The sequence below is a fragment of the Nilaparvata lugens genome, chromosome 6 (genome assembly GCF_014356525.2).
Source record: "Nilaparvata lugens isolate BPH chromosome 6, ASM1435652v1, whole genome shotgun sequence".
Lineage (NCBI taxonomy): Eukaryota > Metazoa > Arthropoda > Insecta > Hemiptera > Delphacidae > Nilaparvata > Nilaparvata lugens.
In genome coordinates, this window is record NC_052509.1 from 55,559,805 (window position 1) to 55,584,085 (window position 24,281).

The window sequence follows — 24,281 nt, forward strand, 5'->3', positions numbered from 1 at the left end:
ATAGGTAGTACTGATAAAATTTTCCTGAAATTCACTGAGAACTCTAATATTTATTCAATTTTACAAAGTATGAAAAATTTTATTAATCGATAAAGATTGAATGCACTTTAAAATGATTATATAATATTGTGATTAACTACATAAATCAGTGGTGTTTCAAAAATAATTTATTATCAATTCTCTGAAAAGGATGTGAAATAATTTTTTTCCATTTACACACTACCAGGAAATTAACACCTGAATCAAGGTGACAAGTACTGTATTATATCGGTATGGTTTTTGTATTCTTATGATAAGAACAAGAATGAATAATAGGCCTAAATGAATGGAATCATTATTATTGTACTGCGCGTATTTTCTCAAACTCAATATATTCAGAGCAAACGTGATCACTCAAATGCTATTGATAAAGAATAACTCAACATATGATTACAACTTGACCTTTGAAAATCATTCCAGATCAAATCAGACATTTAGCTTTGATATTGAATTCAGTTCTTTGTTTCACATTCATTAATATTGATAAACTTTGTAGCTTTTTTCCTTATTTGTTCTATATTCTGTATGCAAAAGGCTACATTATTATCTATTTTGTGATAAAGACTACATTACAGTCTTGGATCTCTGCACGAAATGTTCATTTATCGGCTCCAGATTTTTTCTTTACTACTATTTGTAGGAATTGAAGGGTAATGTTAATTCAGCATAATAATAATAATAATAATAATAATAATAATATAATAATAATAATAAGTAGTAGTAATGTTATAATAGTAATTGGACCTAAACACTGTAATATTTTCACCTATCAGAAGACAGATGAAAACGTCTCTAAATCAATAGGAGGTTGAATTCAGTTTCATAATTCTCAGTTTTATAAAATATCGCAAAAATATTAGTACCGGTAGCCTATGTACGGTAACAATAAATATGTGTATACCAGTAACAACTGAGTATTAATAACTCTGAATATACGTTTCAATATTGCATGATACCGTAGTTCATTAAAAACATTGATTCTCTTTTATTATTGTTTTTGATTGGAGAAGATTGTTGGATGATTCTATTTATAATTTTCTATTTTATTCTATTCTTACTCAATCAGTTTCACCCACCCCTTCTTTACGTACCCGATTATAGTATATCTATTATAGGTTGTAATTTTCCCTTTCCAGAATTAGAAGATAATTTTTCTAGGCACTAATAAATCTGTAAAGTTTGTTCATGTTGGAGAAGCATAATGTTTGGGTATGCTTTACTTCCAAAAAAAACAGAATGGATGGATTTCGTTGTTACAAAAAACTTTGATTTGGAAAACAATTGGCTAAATTGTTTGCTAATGCGTAGAATCTAACATTATCTGTCAAATAACAATTAAATTATTTTTAAGATAATGGGTAGCGATATAGGATGATGAGGATATAGCCTGGTGCATAGATACATTGAAAGAGAAATCGCCACTTGTATAGTAGCACTTTTAAGTTTTATTAGTTCCTATTTTTCTTGTAGATGATGCGCAACTGTCAGCTCAAAGCTCAGCAGAGTAATTCATTTGCTCAGAAGTCTATCCGGTATAGTACCTATGAAATATTCAAGAACGTGGCCTATTTTTCTTTCTTTCATAGTATAATATCTTATGGCCTCATCCTTTGGGGTAATGCTTCCCAGATCAATGATGTTCTACTCATTCAAAAGAAAGCTTGAAGAATTATAACTAATTCATCATATCTTGAGCATTGCAAACCATTGTTCATTAATCAAAAAATTCCAACTGTGATAAACTTGAATGTATATCATGTCCTCATTTATACCCGTGAGATCCTATCCTGTTTGCAGTTAAGAAGTGATGTTCATTCAATTAACACTAGGTACAGAAATCGCATTGATATATACAGCACCAAAGACTGCTGACAAAATCTCTTAATAGTTTTGAGATCACAGGACAAAAAAACTGTTCAACAAACTGCCTTCCCATTTACATAATGTGTCACAAAAGATATTTAAACAAAAGATATATAGGTAGTTGGCTAGTATTAAATCCGTTTTATAAATTGACTGAATTTGATGACTGCCTATAGTGAGGTCCACGTTATAATGACAGTATTTGATCAACTTTGGTTTTGCTATCCTTGTCTATCATTCGACAAAGCCGGTGGTAAACTATCCTTTTCTGGGTCCGCAGCGATGCCAATTATGTTTTTGACAGTGTAGAAATATAATTAATCAATGAAGAGAATCGGCATCGCTATTCTTCTATCTTTATCCACTGTCATTATAACGTGGACCTCACTATAGTAAATATATATTAGTAAATAATTAGTACCCTTCTATAAGTGTTGGTTACTCTGATTATCTTGTTATCTAAATTCAACTTATCTTTACCACTCAACTGTGATACTATAGTAGAAACGTCCAAATGTATTTATTGTTGTTGTTATTCTATTTGTTAATATTAACCATCATTACATGAGCATTATTGTGTATATACTACTGTAGAAGTGTGTGACTTGAACTTATCGTTGTTATGTTATATTTATATTGACGTTGTCTATGCTGTAAAGGCTTTTCGACAATAACATTTTATTTATTTATTTTAATTAAAAGTAACTACTTATTGAAACTTCTATAGTGAGGTACACGTTATAATGGCAGTATTTGATTAACATTGATGCTGCTATCCTTGTCTATCATTAAACAAAGCAGAAAGCGCTATCCTTTTCCAGCTCTGCTACTTTTCCAGATCATTTTTAACAATGTAGAAATTCATAAAAATTTGATCATAAAAATAATTCACAGATTTTTTGCATATTTCAACTTTTTTCTCAATAAGCCGACAGTTCACATAGTTCTTTCCTACGCAGCTGTGTGACGCTGGTAGTCTCTAAAATTGTGCCGTTTATACAATATCACCCCAACAAAACAGTAAAAATTGACACTGACAGTAATCGGCTTGAGATAACAGTAAAAGTTGCGACATAAATCCCCTATACCGGTACCATGGGATATCTACTTAAGCTATTGTTTCTCTATGATATTATCCCATTCCAATGATCAAGATTTGATTATTTTCATGCTACATATCCATATAAATTAATTAAAATGTTTTACAGTTCTATAGCCAGCCCGACAAATGCAGCCTTTTCGTCAACAATCATGGAAGAAGCAAAAACATTAACAGAAGATTCAATCAAACATGATTCGCCTCAAACAATTGATGTGAGTAATTGACTTCTCAGAACTGTTGAAGATTTATTTGTATATCTGATCCTGAAAAATCTTTGTCTAATCCTACAATTTCCTCTCGCCTAAATTTCAAAACTGATAAGCTTTGATTATCATTTTCTCAAAATCTTAATCCTTAAATTGAATACTAACTTACTCATCAAATGAATTTAAAATAAATGTTAGTGTAGGCTACACACTTACACCCAGGAATAAATATTGTAGGTGTAGGTGAGTACACCCAGCAAAAAAATAATTCAGAAAAAGAGAAAATTAGGCTTGAAACTATGCTACCTCTCTACCCCAGTTATAAGGGTGGAGCTTATATTGTCAATTCATTCTAATTTATTTATTATATCTGATTGGGGAAATTAGGATATATAGGCCTATATAATTATATTTTAATGCTATATATTTTTTAATGCTCAAAAGCGGTTCCTCATTGTGCTTATTTAGTTTTTTTTATTAGTTTTTGCTTATTAGTTTATTGGTCAAGGAAAGAATGTCTTCCTCATTTTACCGGTATATATATATCACCATTGATGAAACTAGAGGAGATAATTTGTTGGTTCTCAAACGATTTTCCATTAATAGGCTATACTTTTTGGTCGTGAAAAAATTTATTGCTTTTTTCATAATAAGGCCTAGTAATGGATAAAATTGAGAGTTGATATCTGCTAATTTTCACACACGGCTTTCAATATGCTTAGTGATCGTGAAAGAATTTATTGCTCATTCTAGTGATAATGATAGAATTGAGATGTATTTTTGTTGTTCTCAAACGGTTTTCCATGAATATATGTTTCTTGGTCGTTGAAGACTTTATTGCTGTTTTCATAATAGTAGGTAATATAATAAAATCAGTAGCTGAGATATTTGTTGATTCGCAAACGGTTTCCTTATATAGCTCGTGAAAATAATTCATTACTCATTCTATGATATATATAGTAATTGATACAATTAGGATGTATTTTTGTTGATTCTCATGCATTTGCCCATCATATATATGAGCTTATTGTTTGTGAGAAGAGAATGTCTTTTATCATGATAGTAAATTGATACAGTAATAAATAAGGATGTAACTGTCAATTCTCATACGTTTTCCCATCATGCTTAGCCTGTCATTTGTGAAAAGAATGTCTTGCTTTTTTCATGATAGTAATTGATGAAGTAAGGAGATATTTGTTGAAAAGCAGGCGTTGAAAGATTGAAGCACTTTTTCAAATATTACTCGCTTGCTTTCAGCAAAAGGAAGAGGAAAATCGGCACCAATGGGACTGTACATCCGAATCGAACTACGTCCAAGAACAACTAGCTCTGACATCCACACTGCTGGAAGAGGGCTACAAAATCACACACAAACAAAAGGATCTTGCAGCTGATGAAGTTATACTTGTACTAGGTAAGGCTGGAAGTGGCAAGACAAGCATAGTGCAGTTCCTGACAGAAAATCCAAAATTGCAATCGAAAAAAGTGAAAGCAGAGACCGGTGAATTCATAATTGACGATGGAGAGAAGATTGGAACGTCAGCCACTGAATCGTTCACACTCTACCCTGAACTGGTCAACTATAACTCAACCATCAACTTCTGCGATTCTCCAGGGTTCCATGACTCGAGGAGTTCTGCACATGAAATTGTTTCCATGGATATCATGAAGACGATAACAAAAAGATTCAAGAAGGTCAAGATTTTACTGCTCGAAAAATATAGCTCGTTACAGTATGGATTTTCAAAAGATAATTTCCTCAACACTCTGCGACATTTGAATGAATTTTTGGTGGATTTCGATAGGTTTAGAGAACACATTGTTCTTGTTGCTACAAAATTACAATTTTCTTACAGAATGACAGATGATGCAGGGGTTGTACCAGAGTTCATAACAGATGAAATGCACATCGACAGTATTCTAGAATACTTGAATCACACCGAAATATCGTTGACAGAAAAGCTCTCACAGAAAAACAGTAAAAAAACGGAAGATTTCTACCAGAAAGCTATAAGATTATTGCAAAGCTTTCAGACTAGAGATGAGAATGGGAAATCAAATAGAATAAATGTATTCCGCCGACCATATAAGTCGGGACCTTTGAAAAACATGCCCTTGTTAGACAAGAATAGGAAGTCACTATCTGAAACTATCATGAATTTGGAATATGTAGAGGTGAAAGAGAATGATTTCGACTTCACTTTGTCAGATAAAGCGAAACTGTACCTGGAATGCTTGCTGAAGTTGTCAAATGATAATTATAAAAATAAGATCAATGAATTATCTTTCAAATTGAAAGAATATGTTACTCAAAAAACTCAGAATTACTCAAGTTTCTACCAGATTTCGACAGAGTTAGACTTACTGTACAGTGCATTGAGAGATTTATCAGGAAATCTTGATGAAACTAAAGATTATAGCCAGTTCTTTGAAAAGGTTCAGAGTTTTATCTCTGATCAGAAAATTCCTTTGCAGTACAATTATTATAATAATAGATTACAAACTTTGGAGAAAATTGAAGAAATGCTTCTCAAGTTTGTTGATACAAGTACGGTTTTTATTCCATCTTCATGGACTCTCCCCATAAAACATCTAGTGAAATCTGTAGAGAGTGAGTATGAATGGTATAAATCTCTCATCATTTACATCGAGAAACTTTCAAGCTATGAAACACAGAAAAACAAAACCGAAACATACAGTGCAATATTTCAAAATACGTTCACAGTGACGAGTAATTTGATGGCAGTTTTTATGGATGCTACAGGGAGCAAAAACGTTAAACAATTTATAGATGCACAAGCTGATGATAGGAGAAAACTAGAAATGGAAACTATTACAAAAACTTTACTGCAGAAAAGCAATATCACTTGTGATGCCAATGGAAGATTGATTGTGAAAGGATTTCTAATTAGATTATCAGAAATCAATTCAGAGAGCTTGATACGCTTCCACTGCAATAACATTACTTTGAAAGAAGTTGCCTTGCTGGCGGTTGACTCTGTATACTTGGATGAGGACACCATTGATATGTTCCAGGAAGTGAACCTGTTTATAGCGGCACCCAAATGGCACGTGATTGGACAGAGGCAAATAGTTCTCAGTGGTAGAACAGGGATGAAAATTTCCGAAAATTCCCTCATGTTTAATGGGAAAGATGGAAAACCTGGACTTCCAGGCGGCAACGGGGGAAATTTCGTTGGTATCGGATTGCAGTTTTCAAATGGGGAAAATTTGCTTGTAGAGTCTAATGGAGGCAGAGGGGGCCCTGGAAGTAATGGTGGGAAAGGGGAGAGAGGCACAAGAGGTGAGGATGCTGAAAAAAAGTTGAAATTGGGCATTTATGACAAAAATTATACATTCACCAAAGGAGTGGAGACTGAGAAACTTGTGAACAGTTTCTCATCAATAAGTGAAACACAGTTTTATGCTTCTGGTTATCATTGCTCATCTTGTTGCTCTAGTTATAAAAGCGAAATCAATTTGTTGAGGCAAGATGGTGACTGTGGGAGTGATGGAAGTATTGGAGGGTTTGGTGGAGAGGCAGGGTTTGGAGGACTTGCAGGAGACCAACAATTGGTTGAACTAAGTGACTCATCTCAGATTAGATTTGAAAGAAGAAACGGAACTGAGGGTTCTCGTGGGAGTATGGGTGAAACTGGAGACCAAGGCATGAATGGTATTGGAATGATTTGCATTCATTTAGTTACAAAGTATAGTAACTATGAATCTAATTTGAAATCATACTGGAAATGCGTGTCTACAGATAACACAACATGCAATACAAGTACCGGTAGTGACAAACCTGAACAGATTCTTGAAAGCCAGCATTTTACAACAACAGGAATTCAACTGCCAGCTCCTAAAAAATCTTCTGATTCCAGCTATTATTCTCTAGACTATTCAATCCTACTCAAACGTCACAGTAGTCACATGATATTCAGTAAGATAATTACAGATTTCAATCAAGCAATAGGAAAAAAATTCTCCTATGATTTAAATGGAATTGGTATGCTATTTTTCCAGGATAATTCTGACTGATAATGCTCAGTAATATTATTCATAATATACAAACATCATCTACTGTTCAGTTACCATAAGAGCTTAAAAGAAATATATCATGAGAATATAATGTACAAAAGATCATTTCGATAATTCACGTATTTTATAAATGAATAAATGAGATATCCTATAGTATATGGGGCGTTTATGTTACAAATTTCACTGTTAAAAAAGCCAATTTATTTATTATTTATATACAATGCAAATGACACTTATGTAATAACATTGGTAGATAAAATAATAAGGTAGTCCTTTTGTGCTATTTTTCTTCCAAATTCATAGGTGACAAAGTCCAAGATAAGGTTAGAATTCAAATAGTAATAGAATTTTAAATATTTCTTTTTCGTGAAGCTATGTGTGACACTGGTATAGTCTATCATACTACTGTACCGTTCTCTCACCCGGTCAGTACTACACAGTATAATAGGCCTATAATAGACAGTATAGATGACAGTGATCGGCTTGAAGTTTGGCACATGAACGACCAATTCACAATGGGTGGTTATCTTATTATGCTTCTTATCTTATTATGGGTGGTTATCTTATTATTAGTTCCTCTACATGGTAGGAGTGGGCATATTCAAGCCTTTATAGACCAAAATCGATATTTTTACCGCTGAAGACATGCAAAAATCATAATAATATGTATATCCGTACGGTACCAAACCGTAAATGACCCGTACATACACCAATAAAAAAGTCCAAGTGCCGGTTGCAGAACAGTCGGTTGAATTTTAACCCTGATTAATTCCACGAGAACCAATCAGAGAAGCAGTCTTTTCAAAAACGCCTTCTCTGATTGGTTCTCATGAAATTAATCACAGTTAAAATTTAACCGGCTGTTGTGCAACCGGGCCTAAGGAATTCAATAAGGAATTACCTACTTCAATTTTCTAATAGGTAATCGAATCACCACTACACTTGTATGGAATACAATATAATGAAGCAGAGTAAAGTGAATGATCGAAGAATAGCCTATACGTGCAAAATTATATAAGAGATATAAAAATAGATTATTACAGTAGCCTACCTGGTCCTCGAAGTTTCACTGTACCGTACATTTTTACTGTGAATGATGAATTATATATTTACTGTAATTTATATGATTTATTATATTATATAAAATATACTGTACTTGGAATAGACGCCTCCACCGGTAGGCCTACCCTTTGTTATTCAGCAATATAATATGAAATATTTCCTGATATAGGCTACCTGTTCTTTTACAACTGAAATATCAATACCTGATCTTTTTTACATTTATTTTGTACCGTATTGTACAAGTTTACAAGAGTCATTTGTATTGTTTCTATTATTAATAAGTATATAGATGAATCAAAACGTAGAGGCTGATAGTTGTTTTACAGAAATTCTTTATTCGCATTATCTCCTTCAAGGCAAAGTTGGAACACACAGCACCTCCATTTAGAAAATCAGCTATACCTCCCTCCATTGCAAAATTTATATGTCCACAAAGTACTCAGGAACTTCTTTCATAGAAGTTTTAATGGCAATGAGTAGGCCTATTTTAATTTGAGAAATAAATACGAAGCTTGTATACCTAAACCAAATAAAAGTTACTTCATGAAATTTTTCCCTTATTTAACTCCAAAGTTCTACAACCTGCTGCCCTTGGAGATAAAGGCAATGCAAGATACGATCAAGGTTTTTGAGAGATGTCGAGAGATTTGTAATGGAATGTGAGAATATAGATACCTTTTTTAGAGTTCTCATGTAGCATAATAAACTAGTTATCATAATAATGTACAATACACTTCGAAGCTAAAATTGATCAATCATCAGTCTATATACTGTTATTAATATGTGTCACTTCATATGCGGCTGTCGGCCTCAGTATAACTACATTTTAGCGCTATAGTTTTGTAATAAATTTTTATATTACCATCTCAAACAGGTCTAGTAACTTAAGATGCAAATACTCAATTGGAATTTCATTTTATTTTGTAATACGGTAGTAATTATAATAATGTATAGTGATCGTCAGTATAAGCAATTCATTTTGTAATTCTGAGAATAAAAAGGATCAATAAATTGAATTTCAATGGAAGATTATGAAAAATCAATAACCAGTCCAGTCCAGATATACTGTATATAATCAATCAATTCATGCAATAATATTAATCTAACAAAATCACTAGGAGGCTACTTTTTATTTAAAATTCTACTTATGTAAGCTACATAAATGTTTGAAGCGAAAAACTTTATCTAATTCAACTACCGTACTATCTACTTCTAATATTTTTTCTCAATGATTCATTTTGGATGATTGTATGTTTGGTGATCATTGTCATCATTTGGTGACATCTGATTCCATTTCTCGGAAGCCCTTACTTTTTTACTTTTTTGGTCCCTTCGGGTTTTGTTTTTTATCCTTTGATTCCGTATCCTTGTCAGGCTCTGATCCCTTTGCATTGTTTGATTGACAATCACTAAACATAAATAAAATTTATTCAAATTGGATCAATCATGATTATGCTATATAAATAGGATATCAGTAAAACAATCCTTGTATAGGATATAGGTAAAACAATCTACCAATGTTATTACATAAGTGTCATTTGCATCGTAAATATTGTAAATTTGTATAACATAGGCTACACATATACCTAATAGCCTATAAAACCACTTCATTCACATGGGCTACTTTTTAAATTAATAGAACAATATTAAATCTTAAAGCACCCTTTATTTAAAAAAAACTTTAAAATAGTTTAACAAACTATAAAAGAAGTATAAAACTCCTCCAAGGCAAAGTTGGAACACAGAGCACCAGCTCTTTAATAATTAAACTATTTTAAAGTTTTTTTTAAAGAAAGGGGGCTTCAAGATTTAATATTGTTTTATCAATAAGTAGCCCATTCAAGTAAAGTGTTTTTATAGGCTATTAGGTATATGTGTAGCCTATGTTATACAAATTTACAATATTTACGATGCAAATGACACTAATGTAATAACATTGGTAGATAGAACAATAAGGTACGGTAGTCATTGTGCTATTTTTCTTCCAAATTTATAGGTGACAAAGTCCAAGATAAGGCTAGAATTTCAATTATACAATTTTTTAAAAATTTTAGTCCAAAATAAACATATAAATATAAATTTTGAATTAAGATGGTTTGAATTAATAAATTGATTAGAAATATTCACTCAATATAAAAAAATCAAAAATCAAAGTGTGCTAACTTACCACTTTTTAATATTCGATTTATTACTATTGTATTGTTGGGTAGAGCGCTTAATTTGGGAGCTGATGGATTTATGTGTTTGAGGTGCTTTTTGTGGGTATAAGGTAGGCCATGATGTGTTGTGTCTGGTGGATGACATTCTTTATTTGGGCCTGGTATTTGAGAGTGGGGTCCTGCTCTAGTTCAATAATGTTGGTGTGTGTGATGAATTGCTCTACTTTCGAGTCTAGAGTATTTTGATTTATTATTTTCTTATAAAAAAATAAAAATGAAAATCGAAATACTCTTTATCCACAGATAGAAATAAATTGGAAGTTGAATTTGTTCAAAAGCTTATTAATGATAAATTATTATTAAACAAAAATCCTGTTTACCCTCTTTTCAATATTTGCAGTAGAATAAGTATTTAGTATTCACAATTTGTAAAATTAGTATTTTGTAATATTTGTAGTCTTCGGGGTGATTTATATACAACATTTAATTGGGATTTCCCTTTATAATAATAATTAATTACTCTTTATCCATCTTTCTTTTCAATAAATATTAGGAAGCACACTTTCATTTTCAATTTCTAATTTGATACAAGTAGCGCTAATGAAAGTGAATAATATGTGTAGGCCCAGCCTATATGGGATATTGCTCCATCTAAAACATACAGGTAACCCGTGCTTTGCACAATTAGGCATTGTAAAATTCTATCTCCTTTTATGTCCAGGAAACATGGAAAAATAGAATAATTATTCATTTTTACTTTGATAATCTTCGCCAGAATTGGAAATTCTTAGAAAAAAGGGTTTGATATGTCTCAAATTCGCAGCCTTTGATTCATTGACCGCGCTCGCCACTAAAAGCTACGGAGTTACTAGAAGAAAGCCCTGTTTGTTTAGACTTTTATACTTACATGAAATTTGAATGAAAAATTAAATAAACTTGTTCCAATTTATAGAGGTAATTAATTGATAGCAATACAAATAAGCTTATCAGAGATTGACAATGGTGTCAAAACCCAAACCGGTATTTCTAAGTACTTGTTATCGGGTACTTTTGGATGAGAATACTGCGTGAGGTCTATATTTTACTGTTCACAGAACTACTATAGTGAGGTCCACGTTATAATGACAGTGGATAAAGATAGAAGAATAGCGATGCCGATTCTCTGCATTAATTAATCATATTTCTACACTGTCAAAAACATAATTGGCACTGTTGTGGACCTAGAAAAGGACAGTACCACCGGATTTGTCGAATGATAGACAAGAATAGCAAAACCAAAGTTGATCAAATACTGTCATTATAATGTGGACCTCACTACAGTATAGTATAAAAATTTGGGAGAAGACAGTTTTGGGCTATGCCTGTTGTCTTCTCCCAATCATATTATACTGGTAGTTCTGTGAACAGTAGACCTCACGCAGTATTCTCATCCACAAGTACCTGATTGAAACTATAGATCTTATGGAAATACAGCAATGGACTGGCTTCTCCACACATCTGTGTAATCACTTGTCAGCTGATTTATGATGAATAATTCTATGGTCTGATATTTACTCTAATATTGGCCTATGAAGGAGGCTTCTTTTTCCTTTTATATTATCCTTAAAATGCGAAATTTCCAAAAACCTTGTATATAAGTCGACGCGCAATTGAAAAAGGAACATACCCATAAAATTTCATGAAAATCTATTACCGGGTTTCGCCGTAAATGCGTAAAATTTAAACATATAAATATTTAAACATTTAAACATTTAAACATTCAAACATTTAAACATTTAAACATTTGAACATTTAAACATTTAAACATTTAAACATTTAAACATTTAAACATTTAAACATTTAAACATTTAAACATTTAAACATTTAAACATTTAAACATTTAAACATCATTTAAACATTTAAACATTTAAACATTTAAACATCATTTAAACATTAAACATTTAAACATTTAAACATTTAAACATTTAAACATTTAAACATTTAAACATTTAAACATCATTTAAACATTTAAACATTTAAACATTTAAACATTTAAACATTTAAACATTTAAACATTCAAACATTTAAACATTTAAACATTTAAACATTAAACATTTAAACATTTAAACATTTAAACATTTAAACATTTAAACATTAAACATTTAAACATTTAAACATTTAAACATTTAAACATTTAACATTTAAACATTTAAACATTTAAACATTTAAACATTTAAACATTTAAACATTTAAACATTTAACATTAAACATTTAAACATTTAAACATTTAAACATTTAAACATTTAAACATTTAAACATTTAAACATTTAACATTTAAACATTTAAACATTTAAACTTTAAACATTTAAACATTTAAACATTTAAACATTTAAACATTTAAACATTTAAACATTTAAACATTTAAACATTTAAACATTTAAACATTTAAACATTTAAACATTAAACATTTAAACATTTAACATTTAAACATTTAAACATTTAAACATTTAAACATTTAACATTTAAACATTTAAACATTTAAACATTTAAACATTTAAACATTTAAACATTTAACATTTAAACATTTAAACATTCAAACATTTAAACATTTAAACATATAAACATTCAAACATTTAAACATTCAAACATTTAAACATTTAAACATTTAAACATTCAAACATTTAAACATTTAAACATTTAAACATTTAAACATTTAAACATTTAAACATTTAAACATTTAAACATTTAAACATTTAAACATTCAAACATTAAACATTTAAGCATTTAAAAATTCAAACATTTAAACATTTAAACATTTAAACATTTAAACATTTAAACATTTAACATTTAAACATTTAAACATTTAAACATTAAACATTTAAACATTTAAACATTTAAACATTTAAACATTTAAACATTTAAACATTTAAACATTTAAACATTTAAACATTTAACATTTAAACATTTAAACATTTAAACATTTAACATTTAAACATTTAAACATTTAAACATTTAACATTTAAACATTTAAACATTTAAACATTTAAACATTTAAACATTTAAACATTTAAACATTTAAACATTAAACATTTAAACATTTAAACATTTAACATTAAACATTTAAACATTTAAACATTTAAACATTAAACATTTAAACATTCAAACATTTAAACATTAAAACATTTGAACATTAAACATTTAAACATTTAAACATTTAACATTTAAACATTTAAACATTTAACATTTAAACATTTAAACATTTAAACATTTAAACATTTAAACATATAAATATTTAAACATTTAACTACAGCTACTACAAGCACCGTTTTCAAAATAATTCTTTGCTCACATTCACTCCATCGTTTTGGTAAACAAAGTATAGTGAGCCACTACCTTCACTAGCTAGTGAGTGAGCCTCGGGCTGAGGAGCTCGCTAAAACACTGATATTGTCAGCTGTTCTATTGAAAGCAGTTGAAAGTCAAGATAAATAGCTCAAGTTGCATTGAGTTACGAATTGTATGGAACTAATAGTCGTTTGGACAACTAAACACATGCACTTACCCTCAAGGACTCTGGCACTTTGAAGAATTGAAAACTGTTTTTTCCCTTTCGCACCAAACCAGCTGTAGTCTTTGGCTAATTCATCACCAATAAGTCTTCTCATTAATCTTTTCGTCATGTCATTTATGCTTTTTTCGCCAATTTTACTCAGGTAGTTGACCTGGGGTGATTTACAGCATTTAATTGGGATTTTCGTTTAATGATAATTTCTCTTTTCCCTTTTTTCTTTTCAATAAAAATATTAGGAAGTGTGTACTTTCATTTTTAATTTCCAATTTAATACAAGTAGCGCTAATCAACAAAGTGAATACGGTAGTAGGCCTAGACTATATGAGTTTGACTGCTTGTCAAAAAGAGATTGTCAGTTTGGTGTAAGGGTGAGCATTCCTGACCGGCAATTAGGAGGTACTGGGTTCGGCTGACAAATAGTTTTTGAATACGGTAGTAGCGCTCATCGAATTTCCATCTAGCTGTTTACACTGTTGTCAATATTTTCAGTAGAAGAAGTCTTCAGGTGAATTACAGCATTCAATTTGGATTTTTTTCGTTCAATAATAATATTATTAATTCATAAGCTTCTGAATCATTGCAATATCTCAGTAATTTCCATCTCTAGACTGGCTGGCCGCTATGGCTTCATATAAAATGAGCGCTGCTATCCAGAGATTGTCATTTTTGTGTAAGGGTAAGCATTCCTGACCGGCAATTAGGAGGTACTGGGTTCGATTCCCGGGCTGACAAATAATTTTTGAACATTTAACATTTAAACATTTAAACATTTAAACATTTAAACATTTAACATTTAAACATTTAAACATTTAACATTTAAACATTTAAACATTTAAACATTTAAACATTTAAACATTTAAACATTTAAACATTTAAACATTTAAACATTTAAACATTTAAACATTTAAACATTAAACATTTAAACATTTAAACATTTAAACATTCAAACATTTAACATTTAAACATTTAAACATTTGAACATTTAAACATTTAAACATTTAAACATTTAACATTTAAACATTTAAACATTTAACATTTAAACATTTAAACATTTAAACATTTAAACATTTAAACATTTAAACATTTAAACATTTAAACATTTAAACATTCAAACATTTAAACATTTAAACATTTGAACATTTAAACATTTAAACATTTAAACATTTAAACATTTAAACATTTAAACATTTAAACATTTAAACATTTAAACATTTAAACATTTAAACATTTAAACATCATTTAAACATTTAAACATTTAAACATTTAAACATCATTTAAACATTTAAACATTTAAACATTTAAACATTTAAACATTTAAACATTAAACATTTAAACATTTAAACATTTAAACATTTAAACATTAAACATTAAACATTTAAACATTTAAACATTTAAACATTTAAACATTTAACATTAAACATTTAACATTTAAACATTTAAACATTTAACATTTAAACATTAAACATTTAAACATTTAAACATTTAAACATTTAAACATTTAAACATTTAAACATTTAAACATTTAAACATTTAAACATTTAAACATTTAAACATTTAAACATTTAAACATTTAAACATTCAAACATTTAACATTCAAACATTTAAACATTTAAACATTTAAACATTCAAACATTTAAACATTTAAACATTTAAACATTTAAACATTTAAACATTCAAACATTTAAACATTTAAACATTTAAACATTTAAACATTTAAACATTTAAACATTTAAACATTTAAACATTTAAACATTTAAACATTTAAACATTCAAACATTAAACATTTAAGCATTTAAACATTCAAACATTTAAACATTTAAACATTTAAACATTCAAACATTTAAACATTTAAACATTTAAAATTTAAACATTTAAACATTTAAACATTAAACATTTAAACATTAAACATTTAAACATTTAAACATTTAAACATTTAAACATTTAAACATTTAAACATTTAAACATTTTAACATTTAAACATTTAAACATTTGAACATTTAAACATTCGATCATTCAAACATTTAAACATTTAAACATTCAAACATTCAAACATTTAAACATTTGAACATTTAAACATTAAAACATTTGAACATTTAAACATTCAAACATTTAAACATTTAAACATCTAAACATTCAAACATTTAAACATTTAAACATTTAAACATTTAAACATTAAAACATTTGAACATTAAAACATTTAAACATTTAAACATTTTAACATCATTTAAACATTTAAACATTTAAACATTCAACATTTAAACATTTAAACATTCAACATTTAAACATTTAACATTTAAACTTTAAACATTTAAACATTTAAACATCATTTAAACATTTAACATTAAACATTTAAACATTTAAACATTTAAACATTTAACATTTAAACATTTAACATTTAAACATTAAACATTTAAACATTTGAACATTTAAACATTTAAACATTTAACATTTAAACATTTAAACATTTAACCATTTAAACATTTAAACATTTAAACATTTAAACATTTAAACATTTAAACATTAACATTTAAACATTTAAACATTAAACATTTAAACATTTAACATTTAAACATTTAACATTTAAACATTTAACCATTTAAACATTTAAACATTTAAACATCATTTAAACATTTAACATTAAACATTTAAACATATAAACATTCAAACATTTAAACATTAAACATTCAAACATTTAAACATTTAAACATTTAAACATTTAAACATTTAAACATTTAAACATTCAAACATTAAACATTTAAACATTAAACATTTAAACATTAAACATTTAACATTCAAACATTAAACATTTAAGCATTTAAACATTCAACATTTAAACATTTAAACATTTAAACATTTAACATTTAAACATTTAACATTTAAACATTTAAACATTTAAACATTTAAACATTTAAACATTTAAACATTTAAACATTTAAACATTAAACATTTAAACATTTAAACATCATTTAAACATTTAAACATTTAACATTTAAACATTTAAACATTTAAACATTTAAACATTTAACATTTAAACATTAAACATTTAAACATTTAAACATTTAAACATTTAAACATTTAACATTTAAACATTTAAACATTTAAACATTTAAACATTTAAACATTTAAACTTTAAACATTTAAACATTTAAACATTAAACATTTAAAATTTAAACATTAAACATTAAACATTTAAACATTTAAACATTTAAACATTTAAACATTTAAACATTAAACATTTAAACATTTAAACATTTAACATTTAAACATTTAAACATTTAAACATTTAAACATTTAAACATTTGAACATTTAAACATTTAAACATATAAACATTCAAACATTGAAACATTCAAACATTTAAACATTTAAACATTTAAACATTCAAACATTTAAACATTTAAACATTTGAACATTTAAACATTTAAACATTCAACATTTAAACATTTAAACATTTAAACATTTAACATTTAAACATTTAAACATTAAACATTTAAACATTCAAACATTAAACATTTAAGCATTTAAACATTCAACATTTAAACATTTAAACATTTAAACATTCAAACATTTAAACATTTAAACATTTAAACATTTAAACATTTAACATTTAACATTTAAACATTTAAACATTTAAACATTTAAACATTTAAACATTTAACATTTAACATTTAAACATTTAACATTTAAACATTTAAACATTAAACATTTAAACATTTAAACATTTAAACATTTAAACATTTAAACATTAAACATTTAAACATTTAAACATTTAAACATTTAAACATTTAAACATTTAAACATTTAAACATTTAAACATTTAAACATTTAAACATTTAAACATTTAAACATTTAAACATTTAAACATTTAAACATTTAACATTTAAACATTTGAACATTTAAACATTTAAACATTTAAACATTTTAACATTTAAACATTTAAACATTTGAACATTTAAACATTCAAACATTTAAACATTTAAACATTTAAACATATAAACATTCAAACATTTTAACATTCAAACATTTAAACATTCAAACATTTAAACATTCAAACATTTTAACATTGTCACATATTTAATTTGGATTGATAAATAAAAATCCCTAGTTGAAATATTTATAGGTCTAAGTGAAGTAATTGGCTAATATCGCCAAAGAGATAACCTAAAGATTAGATAATATCAGACGTCCTGGCTAAACTGTACAACAGCCTAAGAGGAATGGAAATAAATTTTGCTAATATATAATATTATATAAAATATTGAAAATTGAGGTTAGGCATAAACATTTAGTGATCAGCGACCTAACGATTGACTGAGCCATACAACGTAGAATCTGACCAAACACCTTGGCAGAAATTTATTGTGGCAAAACAGTATGCAATTTGAGGAACTTAAAGTCTCACGTGGCTAATTATTGTAATGTATGAAACAACTAATAATCTATAAAAAATTACTTGGCATGTAAAAAGCATATTTAAAAACCCCAACAAAAATAATTGAATGTATTAAGGAAGTAGGAGGTTACTGGGCGCATGAATACTGTAATAATTTGCATGCACCAATCAAATAGTGGCAATTGACAGGCGGCAATAGTGAGCCGATTCAAAAATATTTGTATATATTTCTACAAATAATAAGAATTTGTAAAAATTGTTGTATAGTCTATGTTTTGGATATGGCCCGAAGACAAAGAAATTATTAAATATATAACATAAGTAATAATTAAATTTTAGTATGGTCTATTTGAGCCTTGAATGGCAGAGGAATAGAATATTCAAATTTTTATGCAAATTTAGAAATCGGAAATGAGAATTGTAAAATTGAGAAACGAGAATGACGCTTGCCTGCCAACTACCACCATGAGAGGTCACCAAAAATCATAGAGCGTAATACCTTGTAATAATTTAAAGTTAAATTGAATTACTAAATTTCTTATAAGACTTTGTGATGCTCTTATAAAGCAAAAGTCATTTTTAAATAATTTTGTAACCCCTTGGAAGAGACGACTCCGGCTACAATAATCCAGGACCACCAGGAGTTGGATCGACATCAGCAGCTCATAAGAAAATTCCGACACGTGAGTGAAAAATATTGAAATAGTGATAGGGCGCCCTCAGTGCTTCGACATTACATAAGAATCAAAGCTAGCTCATCGAAAGGGTTTCTTATAAATTAAGAATTTGGTAAAAATACTTGCGCAAGTAAATGTAGTATAGAAGGTATTTTATTAGAAGATAACGAATCAATCCATATATCAGAAGATCTATCAATCAATGAAGTATAAAATCTAGGCTGTTAATACAATATTCATATGATCATTAATTTCTGCAATATAATTTGCGATAGTTTATTGTAGCTCTGATTCACTAGATGAATTGCTCTATTTATTCCTTCAGGTGCCGAATCTCGCACCCTGAGATAAAATATGTATTTATTACAAAGAAATCTATTAGATACTATAGAATTTAATATATATAAACATTCAAACATTTTAACATTCAAACATTTAAACATTTAAACATTTAAACATTCAAACATTTAAACATTTAAACATTTAAACATTTAAACATTTAAACATTCAAACATTTAAACATTTAAACATTTAAACATTTAAACATTTAAACATTTAAACATTTAAACATTTAAACATTCAAACATTAAACATTTAAACATTTAAACATTCAAACATTTAAACATTTAAACATTTAAACATTCAAACATTTAAACATTTAAACATTTAAACATTTAAACATTTTAACATTCAAACATTTAAACATTTAAACATTTAAACATTTAAACATTTAAACATTAAACATTTAAACATTTAAACATTTAAACATTTAAACATTTAAACATTTAAACATTTAAACATTTAAACATTTAAACATTTAAACATTAAACATTTAAACATTTAAACATTTAAACATTTAAAATTTAAACATTTAAACATTTAAACATTTAAACATTAAACATTTAAAATTTAAACATTTAAACATTTAAACATTAAACATTTAAACATTTAAACATTTAAACATTTAAACATTTGAACATTTAAACATTTAAACATTTAAACATTTAACATTTAAACATTTAAACATTTGAACATTTAAACATTCAAACATTTAAACATTAAACATTTAAACATATAAACATTCAAACATTTTAACATTCAAACATTTAAACATTCAAACATTTAAACATTCAACATTTTAACATTGTCACATATTTAATTTGGATTGATAAATAAAAATCCCTAGTTGAAATATTTATAGGTCTAAGTGAAGTAATTGGCTAATATCGCCAAAGAGATAACCTAAAGATTAGATAATATCAGACGTCCTGGCTAAACTGTACAACAGCCTAAGAGGAATGGAAATAAATTTTGCTAATATATAATATTATATAAAATATTGAAAATTGAGGTTAGGCATAAACATTTAGTGATCAGCGACCTAACGATTGACTGAGCCATACAACGTAGAATCTGACCAAACACCTTGGCAGAAATTTATTGTGGCAAAACAGTATGCAATTTGAGGAACTTAAAGTCTCACGTGGCTAATTATTGTAATGTATGAAACAACTAATAATCTATAAAAAATTACTTGGCATGTAAAAAGCATATTTAAAAACCCCAACAAAAATAATTGAATGTATTAAGGAAGTAGGAGGTTACTGGGCGCATGAATACTGTAATAATTTGCATGCACCAATCAAATAGTGGCAATTGACAGGCGGCAATAGTGAGCCGATTCAAAAATATTTGTATATATTTCTACAAATAATAAGAATTTGTAAAAATTGTTGTATAGTCTATGTTTTGGATATGGCCCGAAGACAAAGAAATTATTAAATATATAACATAAGTAATAATTTAATATTTTAGTATGGTCTATTTGAGCCTTGAATGGCAGAGGAATAGAATATTCAAATTTTTATGCAAATTTAGAAATCGGAAATGAGAATTGTAAAATTGAGAAACGAGAATGACGCTTGCCTGCCAACTACCACCATGAGAGGTCACCAAAAATCATAGAGCGTAATACCTTGTAATAATTTAAAGTTAAATTGAATTACTAAATTTCTTATAAGACTTTGTGATGCTCTTATAAAGCAAAAGTCATTTTTAAATAATTTTGTAACCCCTTGGAAGAGACGACTCCGGCTACAATAATCCAGGACCACCAGGAGTTGGATCGACATCAGCAGCTCATAAGAAAATTCCGACACGTGAGTGAAAAATATTGAAATAGTGATAGGGCGCCCTCAGTGCTTCGACATTACATAAGAATCAAAGCTAGCTCATCGAAAGGGTTTCTTATAAATTAAGAATTTGGTAAAAATACTTGCGCAAGTAAATGTAGTATAGAAGGTATTTTATTAGAAGATAACGAATCAATCCATATATCAGAAGATCTATCAATCAATGAAGTATAAAATCTAGGCTGTTAATACAATATTCATATGATCATTAATTTCTGCAATATAATTTGCGATAGTTTATTGTAGCTCTGATTCACTAGATGAATTGCTCTATTTATTCCTTCAGGTGCCGAATCTCGCACCCTGAGATAAAATATGTATTTATTACAAAGAAATCTATTAGATACTATAGAATTTAATATATATATTTGGATTACTAGTTTGTCAATTTGTCATGCTGATTTTAAGAATTTAGTTTAAATAGAATTGTCCAAGTCGACAGGCATTAGCAAGCTGATATCGAAGCTACATGCAAATGAATGCATATGATCATAAAAATGAAAGCACATGGTAACGCTTCGTGCTATAAAATTTAAAGAATAGTATTGGCCTGTGATATTTTATTGATTTCGATTATTGTTCTATCTTATATTATATATTTTTTGTCGCTCTATATATTTTTTGCTCTGATTTATTTTTTGCAATATTTGTTAATCTATGTATCAAATTGTTTATGGTGTGCGATTTATTTTTATTCCTCAATACTATAGAATTATTATTATATATATATTTTTTAATGAATTATCAGAACTATTGTGGAAGCTCATATCCGGGCCCATCAAGATTTTTATGAGACTGTATCCTATAAAAAAAAAACCACGACCTGATTTTCATAATTATTAAAATATTTCATGCTCTACCGATTGATGCCAAGCAGGAGGCTAATCGTTATTTAACTATAAAAAATAACGTGACAACATCAATTGAATTGCCAAACCGTCAACTTGAATCTTAGACCTCACTTCGCTCGGTCAATTATTATAATAATTATGATTTCTTGTCAATGAAATAAATAAATAAATTCTGTTACCTATATAGATTTAGATTTAGTGTCATTAGCTTTCAGTATTTTCAGTGTTGTCTAGTGTGAGATAATATAGCAACACCCTTTTCTCATTTTACATGGTGTACGGTAATATAATATAAAAAAGTGTGTTTTGATTCATCGCAGCTCGGAATGGAAATATTATAGAAATCATTATCTATAATATATTGGTATAAAAAACAGCAGTGTAGTCCAAGTTCAACCGAATTTAATTCATGAATTAGAATTTAGAAATTATAAGCTTGAAAAACTCCCTGAAATATAATCTATATCTCTTAAATGGGCCTAGACAATATGGCTTAGCCAGGCCTACTTTAGAGATGAGATAATATTATGTGTGGATTCTTTTCGGGAGTTTTTTAAGGTTTATTTCTTAATTCTAATTCAGAATTTTTTCAAAAATTTGTAGGCAAATGCAAATCATATAATATTTGTCACTGAAAATCATAATTTGTCACTGAAAATAATAATTCATCACTGAAAATAATAATTTGTCACTTAAAATGATAATTTGTCACTGAAAATAATAATTTGTCACTGAAAATAATAAATCATATAATTTGAAACTTACGTGAATTTTTTCATCACTCTGTTGAAATTAGCTCTAGTCATCCTGCCTTCTACTGGGTCAAGTTTCTCTTTCAGGGCATCCACTACTTGATCTGAAATTCCCAAATACAATAAATGAATACTGGTGCATTGAAATGAGAAAAGTGAGTGAGAAATTGAAATTTAATGAATGACGTATTTTCTTGTTTGCAGCATATGAATATTAATGCATGCTCCTTGTGGATTCTAACCAAATCAAATCAATTTATTCTCACAAATTTACAAATAATACAGTACAGTAACAGTACATTTATATATACCCTTACATTGTGATAGACTCACATGTAGGCTTAAGCCTGTGTTTGTGAGGGCCTGGCGTGATTCGCAAAATTTAAAATCGATGAACTAAATTATGAAAATTAATATTATATTAAACTAAATTTGAGAAAAATACAGATTAAAAATGTGATATGAATAAATGTTGATATTATAGAAAAAAAACAAATAATTGGCTGCAGAAACGCAGCCAGCAGTTATAATTAATGACTAAAAAATCAGTAGAACTAAAAGATAGTACACTATAGCAATGCAATTAAATATACTAAGTTATAAAGAGTTTTTCAAAACCTAAATGAATGATGGTGATGACGATGGACGATCTAATCAAAAACATTTAATATTATAACAGTAAACTAAACTGGCTACAAAAAGAATAAGCACTATGGGACTTGAATTCCGAAGGTCCACAGACAAGATTACCAAGTTCAACATTCCCTACCTATTTATACAGAGAGAAGCACGCGTTCAGACTCCTCTTGGTCACTTAATAATAAACACTTTTCAACAAGTCGGTTATACTGGCATGATCTGTAATTTTGAAATGTTTTAATATGACCAGGTATGTTTCTAAGTATTATGTGTGACAGGTAGTGAATATTAGTTGTTGAATATTATGTTTCATTTAATCTTGGAGTCTGTATATTGTTTATATGTGATTCTCATCTGGTGGGGTATCTATTGTAACAATTCAAACACCCCACTCTCATAGGTTATTAATTATTAGAATAGCGGAGTCATCACTCAGGCCACCAGTTTGGACTCTTGTACCGGTGAGCTGAGAAAGTGATGACCGCGTAGAGGCGAAACTAGAGGGTGAACGTTCCGAGACGAGCTAGAGGAAAAATGATAATATGCAAGCAAGTGTAATGGATATTTCTAGTTCAAGAATCTATATTATTTGTTGATGGAATTTTATTGTGTATTTTTACTCATCTATGTTATTTATAATTCAAACGGTACATTATTCTATACATTGTTCTGTTTACAGTTAGGCATAAATATGCCTCACATTTCAGTCCATATTGAAGAACTAGGTTGTCAAATGAAATGGATGAAAACGAATAGGGGG

General features: G+C 27.9%; 2 protein-coding genes across 9 annotated transcripts in view; one reads left to right on the forward strand and one right to left on the reverse strand.

Annotated features, from left to right (window-relative positions):
• The first annotated feature begins 464 nt into the window (after positions 1 to 464).
• On the forward strand, positions 465 to 8,478 carry LOC111059620. Its single transcript, XM_022347262.2, has 3 exons — positions 465 to 689; positions 3,111 to 3,216; positions 4,468 to 8,478. The coding sequence occupies exons 1-3, from the start codon at positions 634 to 636 to the stop codon at positions 7,246 to 7,248; spliced, it is 2,943 nt and encodes a 980-aa protein (XP_022202954.2). The 5' UTR covers positions 465 to 633; the 3' UTR covers positions 7,249 to 8,478.
• Positions 8,479 to 9,380: 902 nt separating this feature from the next.
• Positions 9,381 to 24,281, reverse strand: part of LOC111059770 — a 51,026-nt gene continuing 36,125 nt past the window's right edge. For 4 of the 8 annotated variants that reach the window (XM_039431300.1, XM_039431301.1, XM_039431302.1 and 1 more), the window contains exons 5-6: positions 22,896 to 22,986; positions 9,381 to 9,719 (exon numbers count right to left, since the gene is read on the reverse strand). In XM_039431300.1, coding sequence (XP_039287234.1) covers positions 9,626 to 9,719; positions 22,896 to 22,986 — 185 coding nt within the window. In that variant the 3' untranslated portion in view covers positions 9,381 to 9,625. The remainder of the gene's footprint in view (positions 9,720 to 22,895; positions 22,987 to 24,281) is intronic. The other 4 variants (XM_039431296.1, XM_039431297.1, XM_039431298.1 and 1 more) reach the window with 2 other exon arrangements.

What these genes read in the sequence shown, in the direction of transcription:
- LOC111059620 (XM_022347262.2), top strand. Translation starts at nt 634, where the DNA reads ATGTTCATTTATCGGCTCCAGATTTTTTCTTTACTACTATTTGTAGGA. An exon ending in CTATTTGTAGGAATTGAAGG is followed by an intron (nt 690 to 3,110) that starts GTAATGTTAATT and finishes AATGTTTTACAG; the next exon opens with TTCTATAGCCAGCCCGACAA. An exon ending in ATTCGCCTCAAACAATTGAT is followed by an intron (nt 3,217 to 4,467) that starts GTGAGTAATTGA and finishes GCTTGCTTTCAG; the next exon opens with CAAAAGGAAGAGGAAAATCG.